This window comes from Podarcis liolepis, assembly GCF_965112155.1.
Source record: "Podarcis liolepis genome assembly, chromosome: 4".
Lineage (NCBI taxonomy): Eukaryota > Metazoa > Chordata > Lepidosauria > Squamata > Lacertidae > Podarcis > Podarcis liolepis.
Window position 1 is genome coordinate 91,968,005 of NC_139558.1, and position 15,455 is coordinate 91,983,459.

Here is a 15,455-nt window from a genome sequence, read left to right on the forward strand (position 1 = left end):
ACAACCCTATGCGGTAGGTTAGGCTGATAAATGTTGACTAGTTCAAGGTTACCCAGTGGGAAATTTGAACTCTGGTCTCCCAAGTCGTAGCCCAACATTCTTATCACTACAGCATATTCTTTGTACCTTCTCAATTTTTAATTTGCAACAACCCTGTGAGGATTATCAAACAAAAAGTCAGCAGGGAGCATTTGAGTCTGATGACTGTATTAGCTGTTTCAGTCCCTTGATTTGTAGGTGCCTCCTGTCCTTTTAAATAGCTATGTCAACAGGGGGTGTGTTTGAATCTCACAGCTTCCCCATCAAGGCTTAAACAGTGCCACCTCCCTTCCAGGGCCATGACTCAGTGACAGATCACATGCACAAGATGGAACAAGATTGTTTTCTCCTGTTCTAGAGGGTAGGAGCGTCTCCACCCCCATCATTCTGCCCGGACGCTGAGGTCCAGCGCCGAGGGCCTTCTGGCGGTTCCCTCATTGCGAGAAGCAAAGCTACAGGGAACCAGGCAGAGGGCCTTCTTGGTAGTGGCGCCCGCCCTGTGGAACACCCTTCCAGCAGATGTCAAAGTGATAAACAACTACCTGGCATTCAGAAGACATCTTAAGGCAGCCCTGTTCAGGGAAGTTTTTAACGTGTGATATTTTACTGTATTTTTGGTTTTTATGGAAGCCGCCCAGAGTGGCTGGGGAGGCCCAGCCAGATGGGCGGGGTATAAATAATAAATTATTATTATTATTATTATTATTATTATTATTATTATTATTATTATTATTGGAATCGAACCAATGGCTTCAAGTTACAAGGAGATTCTGAGTAAACATCGGGAAGAACTTTCTGACATTAAGAGCTGTTCGATAGTGGAACAAGCTCCCTTGGGAGGTGGTGGACTTTCCCTGGACAGTGGATGGCCATCTGTCATGGATGCTTTAGCTAAGATTCCATAATCAATAAACACACAAGATGTAACCGGCTGTACTTTTGAATAAATAAGGTATACTATTCATTGTATCAAATTGTACATTTCAACGGAAGTCTCATAAAGTTCAACAAAAAAGCAGAAGACCCAGTGGATCACTTCATTCTCTAGTCAGTTCATGCATAAGGTCCATACATGTATTTGTCTATTCCACCTGTCTGTTCATAGAGTCCAATAATTCACCTGAAGGGTTGTTACAGTTCCGTTGAAATCTACAATTTGACATCATCATCATCATCATAATTTATTATTTGTACCCCGCCCATCTGGCTGGGTTTCCCCAGCCACTCTGGGCGGCTTCCACAAAGACCAAAAATACACTAAGATGTCACACATTAAAAACTTCCCTGAACAGGGCTGCCTTAAGATGTCTTCTGAATGTCAGGTAGTTGTTTATCTTTTTGACATCTGATGGGAGGGCGTTCCACAGGGTGGGCGCCACTACCGAGAAGGCCCTCTACCTGGTTCCCTGTAGCTTTGCTTCTTGCAATGAGGGAACCGCCAGAAGGCCCTCAGCGCTGGACCTCAGTGTCTGGGCTGAACGATGGGGGTGGAGACGCTCCTTCAGGTATACTGGGCCGAGGCCGTTTAGAGTATACAATGAATAGTATACCTTCTTTTTTCAAAAGTATAGCCAGTTACGTCTTGTGTGTTTATTGAGTATGCTTCACATAAACATAGGTTTGTTGTTGCTTAGCTAAGATCCCTGCATTGCAGGGGGTTGGATGAGATGACCCTCAAGGTCTTTTTCAACTCTACAACTTTATGATTCTATGCAGAAGGCGATAAGTTGAATCTCCGGCATCTTCAGGCAGGGCTAGGAATGTCCCATGCCTGGAACCCTTGGATGGCCAGCCACTGCCAGTGTAGACAACCCTGAGTTTGCTGGACCAATGGCCTGACTCAGAAAACTCACCTTCCTATGCCTCCCTTCATATTGTGTCGAATATATAAAGTATTGCCTTACCATAGCAGCAATTGGAAGGTGGCTGTGTGGAACACTGCAGTACTCTTCATGGTTTATATATGAATGTCTTGATTTAAATTAACGTGCCTCCTACGTCTGTCTGTGCAAGCCGGCTTTCCATCGCAGAGCAACTGCAAAAGCCTGTTTTGCCACTGACACCCTTTGCTAGTTTGAAAAAGCACTGCAGCAAAGGCACTCTTTGCAACCTTCCATAAAGCACATTAATGGCCTCTGTGTTTGTTGTTGTTGTTGTTGTGTGTGTCTGTTTTAATGCCTCTTGGAAGATCGAGATGGCCTTCAGCAAAACACAAGCTGTTTCTGCTGCAGAGATTTTTGCATCTCCCCCAAACAAAAGAGTGGGCAAACGACATGGGGAGATTTATATTCCAGCACTGCAGCCTTTGCTCAGTAGGATGAAGGTCTCCCACTCTTCCAAGATCACCTGCATGATCACCTGCTTCCAAGATCACCTGCATGATGCCACCTCTATTCTTTCTTCCAACCCTGCAACCCCTACCTTTTGCATCAAGCCTTTGGCACAACGATCCACTACCTATGGCCTACTGCAGTCTTTCGATTCCCATCAGCACTAACCAGCATGGCCAACGCTCAGGGATGATGGGATTTGTAGTCCAAAAAACCTGGCTGGTGCTAGGTTGGAAAAGCTTGTCTTACTGTAATAAAGTTTAAGCACATGCAACATATTCCTCCCTCGGTCATTTCTCTCCTCATCCTCTGTGGTCTTCCCTGTGTCAACTAATAGCTCCATCTATTCCTAATGTCCAAGCTGTGTGTCCCTTTTTTGTTTTGTGCCTAAAATGGACATGCAGAGAAGTGAAGGATCAGCAGGGCCAACAAGTCTTTCAAGATGGGGTTTCTTCCCCTCATTTTTATCCTGACAACAACCCAGTGGGGTTGAGAGATTGTGACTGGCCCAAGGTCACCTACTGAGCTTTATGACCAAATGGGGATTTGAAACCCAGTCTCCCAGCTGCTAGGCTGGCAGTCTGGCAACTGCACCATGCAATACACGATTTTGTCAAGCAGTATTACCTAATGCAATGCATTTTGGAATGTTCATTTCTCCAATAGACACCTTTTTAAGAACACTTTATCCTAGCATATATTTTTGCAGTGGTGGACTTGGGGGTTCCAAATTTCAGCAGCGCTCTCTGCAACACCAAATTTCTGCATATGCACCCCCACACACACACCTCTCTCACCTTCCATTTTACATCATTGTTGTGGATCCCTCTCGACTCGGTGCCCTATGAGGGCGATCCGGTTGCTCTCCCCTAAATCCATCTCTGATTTTTGTGCACATTACTTCATTGGAGAACGGCATTGCAAAATTCAGATATGTGAAATATTCACAAGATGGCTGAGTTTTAGTCAGCATCTTGTCTCAGAAAGTGAGAATTAAGTAGGCTTGCCCTTAAATGTGAACTGGGCCAAATCCCTCCCACAACCCTACCCCACATCAGAGCAATAATCAAACTTTGAGGTTACTAATCCATGCATTTGAACACTGTGGTCAGGCTATCCCTGATCATTAATGGTTGTCGTACCAGCTGTAGCTCCTAAAAGGCACTCCTAGCCAATGAGATCCAAGCCCAAAAAGAGCAGGGGAAAGAGAATGCACTTGGGGGTTGCCTGGCAACTGGCTCCAGAATGGTAAGCTGCATAAAGAGAACAGAAAGCATTTGAGGTTCTGAGAAAGGAGCATTTGACAAGGCTAGTTTCTGGAGCACTGCAAAAAAAAAAAAAAAAAAATGCTGAGTAATAGGGCAAGTTGCAAAGCAAGACACATGGGGGAATGGTGAGGTCTTGGAAGATAAATGAAGGGATGCCCTATATGTTATTAGTGCCACTGAGCAATAAATACACCCTAAATGTAATAGGAGAAGATATAGGAAGTCACTGGAAGGCAATTGCAGAAATACATATATATGTGGAGAAGCATGGATGGTAAGCAAAGTAGAACAACCCTCCAAACTTTGTATCATTCTAGAGACAAATGGGAGTGCCTGATCTTAAATTATATTATGAAGCCTTTCAACTAAAAAAAAAACAGGCATATTATTAATAATACACTGAAGATCCTGTGGGTTCAAATGAAATTATTTTGCACCACCCCTTCAATTAATGCTCTGCCCTTGTAAAATCCTTCCTGAGCATGGATTGGGAAAAATACATGCTACATAATTGGCACTTTCTGAAATAACATTCAAACCAAAAGACAGCCAGCCACCCATTGAAATCCATATTTCTGCAAGGTTTCCAGAATGCCTTCTAGTCCTGTTTTCCTGGATGAGTTTTAGCTGGCACAGCTCAAGAATGTGGACAAAATGCTCGATTTGGTGCAAGTGACCACATTTGCTCTTGGCGCGTCCCCTTCATAGCTGATGAAAATTGGTAAAGATGGGACAGCTGGACAGACTACATTTTCTGAATCCAGAGAGCCTTCTCATGAGAGGGAGGAGTCCTGTCTTACTTAAAGTGCCACACCTTCAGAAGGCTTCTCTGGATCCAGAAAATGTAGTCTACTATTGAGGGTCACTGGGGACGTGGGTGGCGCTGTGGGTTAAACCGCAGAGCCTAGGACTTGCCGATCAGAAGGTCGGCGGTTCGAATCCCCGTGACGGGGTGAGCTCCCGTTGCTTGGTCCCTGCTCCTGCCCACCTAGCAGTTCGAAAGCACGTCAAAGTGCAAGTAGATAAATAGGTACCACTCCAGCAGGAAGGTAAACAACATTTCCGTGCTCTGCTCTGGTTCGCCAGAAGCGGCTTAGTCATGCTGGCCACATGACCCGGAAGCTGTATGCCGGCTCCCTCGGCCAATAAAGCGAGATGAGCGCCGCAACCCCAGAGTCAGTCACGACTGGACCTAATGGTCAGGGGTCCCTTTACCTTTACCTTTATTGAGGGGTCACCAATGTCCACATCCTGGGTAAGGTTCTTGAGCACATGGTTGATAACCAAATCCTGACTCTTCTGGATGAGACTGATTTTCTAGATCCATTTCAGTCAGAGTTTAGACCTGGTTTTGGCATGGAAACTACCATGTATGATGAGCTGGCTGCCCTGTATGAGGGAGAGTGTGACCCTGTTGATTCTCCTTTGTCTCCAGGTGGCTTTTGATACCATTGAATGATGCTTCCATTTGCTCTGCTAAGTTTTAGGTTCTGGAGACTCCAGCAAGCTGAACTTTGAAGAAAGGAACTTGCCCGAAAATTGTCACATTCCCTCCCCCCAAAAAGCAAAGAAAGGGAGAAAATAGGGACATGTGGGAATATTTCACAAACTGATGCGGAGTTATATAAAGTGATGCTTTTTCAGGATGACTGTGGGGCATGAATAGCTTCTTGGAAGAAGCACAAACCCAACACTTTCCTTTCCAGCTGAACACTATTTATTAACTTCCAGGGGAAGGTGTGGGTGAGTTCCCTTTAGAATGACTTATAATGGCCATTGTCCTAGAAGGTCCTTATGTGCTCAGCTGCTCCCACAGATTTCAACAAAAACTATTTGTGCTCAACACCTTTCAAGCCATGGCACGGAGAGACTTCAGAAACACGTGCTTTGACATTGGCCTGCTCCTTCGGCAATCTCACAATATTTCGTCGTCATGGTAATATTTTTGGTTGCAGGGAAATCGCTTGGTCCTTCACAGCTAATATGCCAGGGAACATTTTCTTCCAACTGTTCTTTTTAACTAACGTCTTTTGTTGAGATGCCAGCAACTTGGTTTGCAGTCACTTATCGATGAAGCCCGTGGGATGACTTCCGTGAAAATAACAGTGCTTTGTCGTTGACCTTATTGAAGAGTTAATGTTTGTATCTGATGTCAGAACTGGGTCCCCCCCCCAAAAAAAATTCCAGTGCCCTAAAAGGGGGTAGGGGCTCCTGTAGATATAAAACTAAAACTTAATTTTATTACCTTGAGCATGCTAACCATTGCAATGTGCTGTGCTTCTCAACAGGCAATCTGACCTTAGAAACACAACATGTCCAAGATTCCAAGATGGGCTTTGTGATTAACGCAATATACTCCATGGCTTACGGCCTACATAACATGCAGATGGCACTTTGCCCAGGCTACGCGGGTCTTTGTGATGCTATGAAGCCCATTGATGGACGGAAACTCCTCGATTCTCTTATGAAGGCCAACTTCACTGGAGTTTCTGGGGATATGATCACATTCGACGAGAATGGAGACTCACCGGGACGGTACTGTTAAATAGCTATCAATCTGGAAAGCAAGAAACACCTTAATCGTTGCTCTGTGTCTTACTTGTAACTATTAGGATGTGTGCCTTGCTAAATTCCTATCCAGGCATCACTCAACTGTCTAGTGAGAAGCAGGGGTCCGTATGTTTGCTGCTCAACCTGCAATGTGGAAACATCTGTGAATGGGCATTATCCACATATTAAGCTGAACGTGATGGGTATCTCTCATGCAGAAACAGCTTTCTGAGTGGGGCAGAGCTTTTGTGCTATCTTCCCGGCAGGTGGATCAGCCATGCTTACTGGGAGGGAGAGGATGAAGCAGTGGGGAGGTCGGCAAAGTGTAAATGCACCAGCAGGAGTGTCAGATTGGCTCCATTTGCACCACACCAACATCCCCACTGCCTCACCCCTTCCCCTCTTCCTCCCAGTAAGCAGCACCTGCTGGAAGCTAGCCTGGTGAATTGCTCCTGCCTCCATGTGAATGAGAGCACTGCAAGTATCTTTTTAAACACACCATGGCTATACCATGGATCAACTGGCTGATTTATGCAGAAGTCTAAAAGATACCTTACTCTCATACTATTTTGGATTCATTTGAATTAGCTGGTTGGCAGAGAACCTCCGTCAGCGAGTGCTTTTGATCACTTGAAGCAAGTGTCAAAAGACTTAAGCTTTTTTTCCTTGGCAGGCAGTCAACTAATTTCTCTCCTTCTCTCTCTCTGACTTTCTCTTCCCTCTGAATGCCCAGAAAAAAAGGTCTCACCTCTATTATATATTATCCACAGCAGGAAAATTATACTTTGGGTCACATAAGTTGTGTGTGCGGGAAAATATATATCAGTATTTCAGGGCTTCTGAGAATCACATCATTTTCAGTGTGAAAGTTTTCAAGTGAAACTTACACTGTCTAATACGCCGCCTTTCAGTTGGTGATGCAAATAATAGGCAAAAACTCAGCCCCAACGACACCTGCCCAAACCGCCAATTATTTGGAAAAGTCGCACATTCAAATTACACTTTAATAAACCCTTTTAAAGGACTGTGGTCTCTGAAGCTTATAAAAGGACTAGGAGGATCCATGCAGGCGAGAAAACACAGTGGCTCTTAGCCAAGTCTCTGCAGTGTGGAGTGTGGACCTCTTACTCATGGTCAGAGAGAATTGATGCTATGATGATCAACATATAGGAACATGAGTAGACTCCACAGGTGAAAGGGCAATGCCATGTCCTTCTCCATGGTTGATGATGCTCTGCTTTCCCCTGAGCAGTGATCCAGAATGGCCAGGAACCTACACAGATAGGGCAAAGGGATCGCAAAGATCACATTGGTTTAGGGTTGGATGTGGGATCTCAGTGGGCTCACAGGAACTCTGGATCCAGCCATTAACTTCAGGGGAAGGGTGGTGGCTCGGTGGTAGAGCAGAAGACAGTCCCAGGTTCAATTCCCAACATCTCCAGGAAGAGCCAGGATAAACCCCTTTCTGAAGCCCTGGAGAGCTGCTGACTTCAGTGTAGGCATCATTGAAGTAGATGGACCAGTGGTCTGGCTCAGTATAAGGCAGCCTCTTAAATTCCTGTATAATGCCTGACAGCATTTCAGGGTTGCATGAATCACAGAACACCACAGAATGCCAGTGGATCTCTTTTTTTTGAAAAATAGGCATGCATCATTAATGCAGCATACTTTTATCAGAATATGTAACCCAATGTAATATTTCAAGTTTTTAAACAATGCACAGCATGCTTCTATTATGAAGCAGATACATTTTAGCCCTGTTTAGTATAGTCATATTTAACTTTGCGTTGTTTCTGTTGGGAATTTATATTTCCTTGTCTGGATTGCATATGTCATTATGTATTTTGGCTTTTTAATTGTTAATCTCAATATGCAGCATACCTGTGGCACAATATGCTGCGGTTGTATCTGACCACGGCCAATTTAGAGTAGACTCATCAAAATTCTAAGTAGGACTTAGAGTTTGGATTTGGATTTGATATCCTGCTTTATCACTACCCTAAGGAGTCTCAAAGGGGCTAACATTCTCCTTTCCCTTCCTCCCCCACAACAAACACTCTGTGAGGTGAGTGAGACTGAGAGACTTCAGAGAAGTGTGGCTGGCCCAAGGTCACCCAGCAGCTGCATGTGGAGGAGCGGGGAAGCGAACCCGGTTCACCAGATTACGAGTCTACCGCTCTTAACCACTACACCACACTGGCTCTCAATGGGTAGCATTGCACTACATTTTACTCTTGAGTAGGCTCATTGAAAGTAATGGACCTCGGGCGGCAAAATGTCTTGGGCTGGTCCTAACAGTGTCCAGTCTTAAGGATGCTCTTCTATATTTGCATACTGTTCTCTGGGACCAGGTTAATTTTGACTCCCAGCCTAAAACCCTGAAGAGCTGCTGCCAAACAGTGTGGACAATACTTAGCTAAATGGTCTGAGTCTGTATAAGGCAATTTCCTTACATGGCTGTCCTCAGCGCTGTGTTAAACTCAACTGCATGATTTGTCCTTTTTGTTCGACAGGTACGAGATCATGAACTTTAAGAAAATGGGAAAGGACTACTTTGACTATATCAACGTTGGAAGTTGGGACAACGGCGAACTGAAAATGGACGACAACGAAATTTGGGCCCATAAAAATTCTGCCATCAGATCTGTCTGCAGCGAGCCATGTGAGAAAGGAGAGATCAAGGTAAATGAAGGTCCTTTGGAGTTCATGATGCGCTCAGGGCTTCTGGCTCCCAACCAAAGCTGGGCCCCAGCTTTTGGCAAGCGTTGAAAGCTAATCTGAAAATGGGTGAGTAGTTTTAGCTCAAGGGAAGTGTTGGCTGATCATACGGAAATAGCATCCATAAATAGCTTCAGCCCATTTGGTAAAATATATGTACAGGAGAGAGGTGTATAAAATGTGAACGGGGGGCAGAGGCAGGTTAATTTTCTAAAAAAAATAAATTGCATAAAGCAAAATATTTTTGCAGACATTGAAATGTTGATGTGTGTTCTTCTTAGGTTATCCGCAAAGGTGAAGTCAGTTGTTGTTGGACTTGCACACGGTGTAAAGAGAACGAATTTGTCTTTGATGAATACACCTGCACAGCTTGCGAGTTGGGTTCTTGGCCCAACCATGAGCTCACTGGTATGTAGATTATGATCTTACGAATGGGACCTGCAACTGGGGTGGGATTGCTCTTTAATTCACACTTCCCAAAACAATATGTGGACAAAAGCTCATCTACCCATTGAAATCCCTGAGTTATGCAACGCCCCTTTCTCCAGCCAAAACCTGTATACAAAAATGTGCATATTAGGGGAAGGTGTGTGTGGAAATGCACATATTGCTGAAAATAGCCAAGAGGAAGGTGTTCTGCTAGGGGAAATTGGTAGCAAAAAATATGCTTATTGGGCAAAATTGCATGCAAATGTGTATATTAGGAGGAATAGGCATTATAATTCTGATGAATTTTTATATGGATTTTTTTTAAAGTTCATGCAAACTTGGGTGGAAATGTTGCAAATTGAATTTAAAAATGTGAAGCTAAAATTAAGAGATTCACCCATCCCTACCTGGAACAAAATGTTGTGGGGTGTTGTCCCATTCAAGGTTTCAGCCAGGAAACTATCTTCTGTTCCTGTCCCCCTCGGTGCCCTATGGAGGAAGGGGCTTCACACTCAGGTTTCTATGGCCCCTTCAGCCAACAGGATTGAACCCTCTGCTCATCAGTTGCCGAGTGGAGAGTTCAATCCTGCTGGGTGCTGCTCTGCAGTGCGTTCCCTGTGGGGAATCTGCAGGTGAAGCAAACCTTTGAAGCCAGCAGGATCGGAATGGAGAATTTGGTCCTATGGGGACTGATGCTTCTGCGCTCTCAGCATCTGTTGACTGAGGCAGCTGCCTCACTCTGTCAAATGGTAGGAGGGTGATGAGAGGGAGCTGAGACTGGGGAACAGAGCCTAGAAGAAGCAGATACTTCCTTCTCCCAGGATATGGCTGCCTTGGCTGGGTAAACAGTCTTCCCATCTTCCATTTTACTTCCCGGGGAGAAGAACGCAGCAATGAAATCCAGGTAGGGGATCAGCCCAATGCTAGGGGTGGAGGAACCAAAGTCAGAAGGGGAGGTCACCACTTGGTCTTGAAGGACCAGGCTGCACTCCCATCACTGGCAACAGATACATCGTTCCCAACAAAGTGAGCATCTGTGGACCCAGCAATCTTGTAAGGCACAGGAGTTTTACAAGTAAGCGTTCCTTGCCTTGTCTTTCGAGACTTGGCAGGTGGGTGTGCCTACCCATTGGGACAACTCTGATCTTTGCCCTGATCTTGAACTCCTTACACTTTGACCACTGTTCCCCAACCCATGTAGCCTCAGCTTTCCTGCCCTTTAACCTGAGTGTAGCAGCCTCTGGGACTCATTACCTGCTACTGAGCCTGTTAGGTCTTCTCTGCTCTCAAGTAAGACTTCTTTCTTATTCTCAAGTAAGAACCTGTGTCATTGTGGTCTGGGCCAAAACTGCGACAATCACTGCTACCTCCTGTGGGGGCTGAATCCCATATTCTTTGTCACTCATGGAGCAACCAAAACAAAGAGTTGCTTCCAGAAGCTTTGGAGGCAAGGATGGAGAGAAGATGCAATTAATTCTTTACCGGCCTTTGCTTTATCTGCAGGCTATATCGGCATTTCTCATTTTTAATGTCCTCTAAATGTGTTGGAAATTTGATTTTTGAGGTGAGAAGAAGGAAGCTCGGTATTTTGGAGTCCGTGAAATGCCTGAAAGGCTTCTATTTAATTGCAATAGACTTCAAAAATGTGCTTTTTCCTATAGTTGGAAGAAAAGTATCTAACTAATCTGATGGAGTAAATTAAGGACACCCCTGCTTCCTGCCCCCCCCACCTTCTCCTTTTCCTGGATCACAGTTCAGCCCTTTAGCACTTCAAGTGTAAGCTAGCAAGAAGTTCCCTGAAAAGCAGCCAAAGGAAGACTTACCCTAAGCATACTAATGAGGTGCTGGAGAACAATCCCTGATGTGGAAGCTGAGTTGCCAGCTCTGTTCTTACTGTGCTGCCACCAGATTTCACCTAGAGCAAAAACAAAGGTGAATTCGGAGGGTCTTTCTCAAGACAGGACTTTGGAGGAAGCCCCTGAGATTGGCGAGCATTTCTCAGAGGGCTTTCACAAATCCCTCCAGACAGATCTAGACAAGTTGATTATCCTCAAAACAGTCCCTAACAGAGAACCAGGTGTGGTGGTTAGACCATCAAACTAGGACCTGAGAGGCCAGGATTGAAATCATTGCTCAGCCATGAAGGGGAAATACAATGCTGTCCAGGGTTGTAAAGACTGAAGAGAGAATAATTGGATGCACTCTTCCCACCTTAGATCAAATCTATGCTGCCAGGTGCCATAAGAAAGCGGCAGAGATAGCGCAGGATAGTACGCACCCCAGAAATGATCGCTTTCAGCTTCTGCCTTCTGGAAGAAGGTATAGGGTTATAAAGGCCAGGACTAGCCGCCTGAGAAACAGTTTCTACGCAAATGCCATTCTGGTTGTAAACGCAGCATAAGGGGTCTCTATAGTATAGCGTATTTTAAAATGGGGCTTCAGAGTTTTTAGGGGTTTTTATAGTATAGTATATTTTAAAATGGGGTTTCAGAGTTTTTAGGAGTTTTTGAATGTTTTATGTAGTTTTTCAATTTCATTATTCTGTATGGGACAATGACAATAAAGATATTGTATATTGTATAAGCTCACTGGGTTAACTCCAGCCAGTCACTGTCTCTCTGCTTAAGGTACCTCACAAGGATAAAATGGGCAGGAGGAGAACCACGCATGCTACTTTGAGTTCCTTGGAAGAAAGGTGGAGTGTAAATAACCGATGTACCATTCACGCAATCTGCAATTAGCCGTCACAAAAGTTATTACTCAGTATTCTATATGGCATGACTGGATTCTCTTCATAACTTTTTCTCTTCATAAATGGGAGTACGCACTCCCATTTGTTCTGCATCCAGTGCACTCCTACCTCTGGTTTGGGAAGCAGCGTACACAAAATAGCCACAATCCATATCTACCATGTATCTGTCATCTCGTTTCTTATTCAATGTTGTGTTTCGATGCATTGTTCCCCCAAAGCAGCTTCAGTCTGTGAATAAATAGTGTGAATATGAAGTAAAGAACCAGGCTGGTGTAACATTTAGAGGAAGTTACGGGTAGGTAGCCGTGTTGGTCTGCTGTAGTCGAAACAAAATAAAGTAAAAATTCTTTCAGTAGCACCTTAGAGACCAACTAAGTTTGTTATTGGTAAGAGCTTTCGTGTGCATGCATACGAAATCTGAAGAAGTGTGCATGCACACGAAAGCTCATACCAATAGCAAACTTAGTTGGTCTCGAAGGTGCTACTGGAAGGGGAATAAATATATTTTGTTTAGAGGAAGGATGGGGTAGGAAAATCCTGATTCCAAACTCCATGAAGTGCATTGGTTGTATCTCAACTTTAACCTACCTTACAGAGCTGTTAGTGGGATAGCATGTGAGGGAACCATTTATGATGTTCTGGGTCACAGGAAGGAAGGAAGGAAGGAAGGAAGGAAGGAAGGAATCTATCTTGGTCAAGATTCAATGTGTTGGTTTGATTTAAGCTGCAATCCTAACCTGGAAGTAGGCTCCGTTGAATTCCATAGGATTTACTTTCCATTAAACTACAGAGTGGGAGAGGATGAAAGGCAGCTGTTAATGGAGAATATAATTCTACCCCTTGTGACAAGGTTGACTGGGAGCGTGTGTGTCGCTTTTAATAATTGAAAGGATGGCTGGTGTTCAGTTATAAAGTGCACTGGAAATGCAATCGAGAGGACTGTGAGAGCACAGGTGAGGTTTTCTCAAGGAGCTGAATACTTGACTGAGCACCAAGTAGTTTAAGATATGAGAAAACCCAATGCCAGCTGGCTTGTAAGGACTCAACAGGGGCCCCCAAAGAACAGCAACGACAAGCTTAGAAGAGCAATCAAATATCAGCTTTATGAGTAACAATCAAGGAGCTGCTGGGAAGGTCAACTGCCCCGAGGAGGATTATATCAAACTAGGAAATCTGCATGAAGTAAGGAAAGCGGGAAGTGGTTTTCTGGGAAATTTCTCTTTGTGGACATTGAATTCCCAGTTGGATTTGCACAGGCCAGTTCCTTTGGAATTCCCTCTCCTCAAATATGAGTCAGGCATCATCTCTGTTGCCTTTCGGCATCTGCTGTAGCCCTCCCTCCTCCGAAACAATTTCCCAGTTTGCACCTGCATTTTAGATGTTTTTAATCCTTTGTGCATTTGCCTCACTGACTCCTTTGGGTAGAAAGGTGGGATATACATTTAAATAATAACAATACAAATGATCATCATTTGGCATGCCCATTGCAAGAGTTTACATGTATGTCAAGGAGCCTGAGAGGATGCAAACATATGTCGATGCTTGAAAAACAAGCCTTTGGTTTGAAAAAGTACTGCAGCAAAGCCCCACTTTGCCATATTCCATAAAGCATGTTAATGGTGTGTGGGTGTGGGTGTGGGTGTGTGTCTGTGTGTGTTTTGGAAGAACAAGATGGCAAAACAGAAGCTGTGTCTGCTGCAGAGGTTTTGCATCTCCCCCAAACGAAAGAGTGGGCAAATGGCATAGGGGAATTTATATTCCAGCTCCACAACAAGTTAAGAACACCTGATGCCTTTGGTTCTTTTAAAAAAAAAAATCCACATAATGCATCTTAAAAAAACCACATTCTTACTTTTCTGTGACTTCCCATATCACTTGATAAGATGTTATATCTCTGCTCTCTGAACTGCCCATTTGTTTCTAACATTACGCAAAGTATCAAATATAAACCTGAAAATAACTTATTCTTGTTCTTCTGTTGCTCGAGATATAAATCCATTTCGTCTTGAAAAAGAATCAAAGCATTTACTTAAGTAATCCAAAAAGGGGTTCTGGTCTAGCAGTTAGTTTTGCAATTTTGGCATAGTCCATTAGTTTGTTGATCCATTCTACCTTTGTGGGTATTGCTGTTTCCTTCCACTTCTGCAAAATCCTTGCTGCTGTTATTGCGTACACAGATGCCTTCGGTTCTTTACTCCGAGGCTTCTTCCTCACTGACTTATTTTCCCTTCCTCTCCGTGCCAGGTTGTGATTTAATCCCGGTCCAGTACCTCCGCTGGGGCGACCCAGAACCAATTGCTGCCGTTGTTTTCGCCTGCTTGGGTCTCCTGGCTACCATGTTTGTCACCGCGGTCTTCATCATGTACCGCGACACTCCGGTGGTCAAGTCGTCCAGCCGAGAACTCTGTTACATCATCTTAGCCGGCATATTTCTGGGTTACCTGTGCACTTTCTGCCTCATTGCCAAGCCTCAGCAGATCTACTGCTATCTTCAGAGAATCGGCATTGGCCTCTCCCCAGCTATGAGCTACTCTGCGCTGGTGACGAAAACAAACCGCATCGCGAGGATCCTTGCCGGCAGCAAGAAGAAGATCTGCACCAAGAAACCTCGCTTCATGAGCGCCTGTGCCCAGCTGGTCATCGCGTTTATCTTGATATGCGTCCAACTGGGCATCATTGTTGCTCTTTTCATCATGGAGCCGCCCAATATAAAGCACGATTACCCGAGCATCCGAGAAGTGTACCTGATCTGCAACACCACCAACCTGGGGGTCGTGACTCCCCTCGGATACAATGGCTTGCTCATCTTGAGCTGCACCTTCTATGCGTTCAAGACCAGAAACGTCCCCGCCAACTTCAATGAGGCCAAGTACATCGCCTTCACCATGTACACCACTTGCATCATCTGGCTGGCTTTCGTGCCGATCTATTTTGGGAGCAACTATAAGATCATCACCATGTGTTTCTCTGTTAGCCTGAGTGCCACGGTGGCTCTCGGCTGCATGTTCGTGCCAAAGGTCTACATCATCCTTGCCAAGCCCGAGAGGAACGTGCGCAGCGCATTCACCACCTCAACCGTGGTCCGCATGCACGTGGGGGACGGGAAGTCGTCTTCTGCCACCAGCCGCTCAAGCAGCTTGGTCAACCTTTGGAAAAGGCGGGGGTCGTCTGGAGAGACTCTAAGGTAACGCTTGCTAATACAGAGGGTTTGGAGTGCAGGTTTTCCAGGGCCTGCAGGAGAAGGGATAAGAGGGACCATGCTGAATTTGATCACCCCGGCCTTGCCCTGCATCCCAACAAGGGTGAAATTATTCTGGGTGGTCTAGCAGGATTCTGCCTTTAAAATTCAGAATCCACCTTTCAGCCCAA

The 15,455-nt window shown here is 44.9% G+C and overlaps 1 protein-coding gene across 5 annotated transcripts in view; it reads left to right on the forward strand.

Annotated features, from left to right (window-relative positions):
- The window catches only part of GRM5 (glutamate metabotropic receptor 5), a 285,964-nt gene that overhangs the window by 225,223 nt on the left and 45,286 nt on the right, over positions 1-15,455 (forward strand). For all 5 annotated transcript variants that reach the window (XM_083499274.1, XM_083499275.1, XM_083499273.1 and 2 more), the window contains exons 5-8: positions 5,926-6,172; positions 8,701-8,869; positions 9,187-9,313; positions 14,331-15,270. In XM_083499274.1, the coding sequence (XP_083355400.1) occupies positions 5,926-6,172; positions 8,701-8,869; positions 9,187-9,313; positions 14,331-15,270 (1,483 nt within the window). The remainder of the gene's footprint in view (positions 1-5,925; positions 6,173-8,700; positions 8,870-9,186; positions 9,314-14,330; positions 15,271-15,455) is intronic.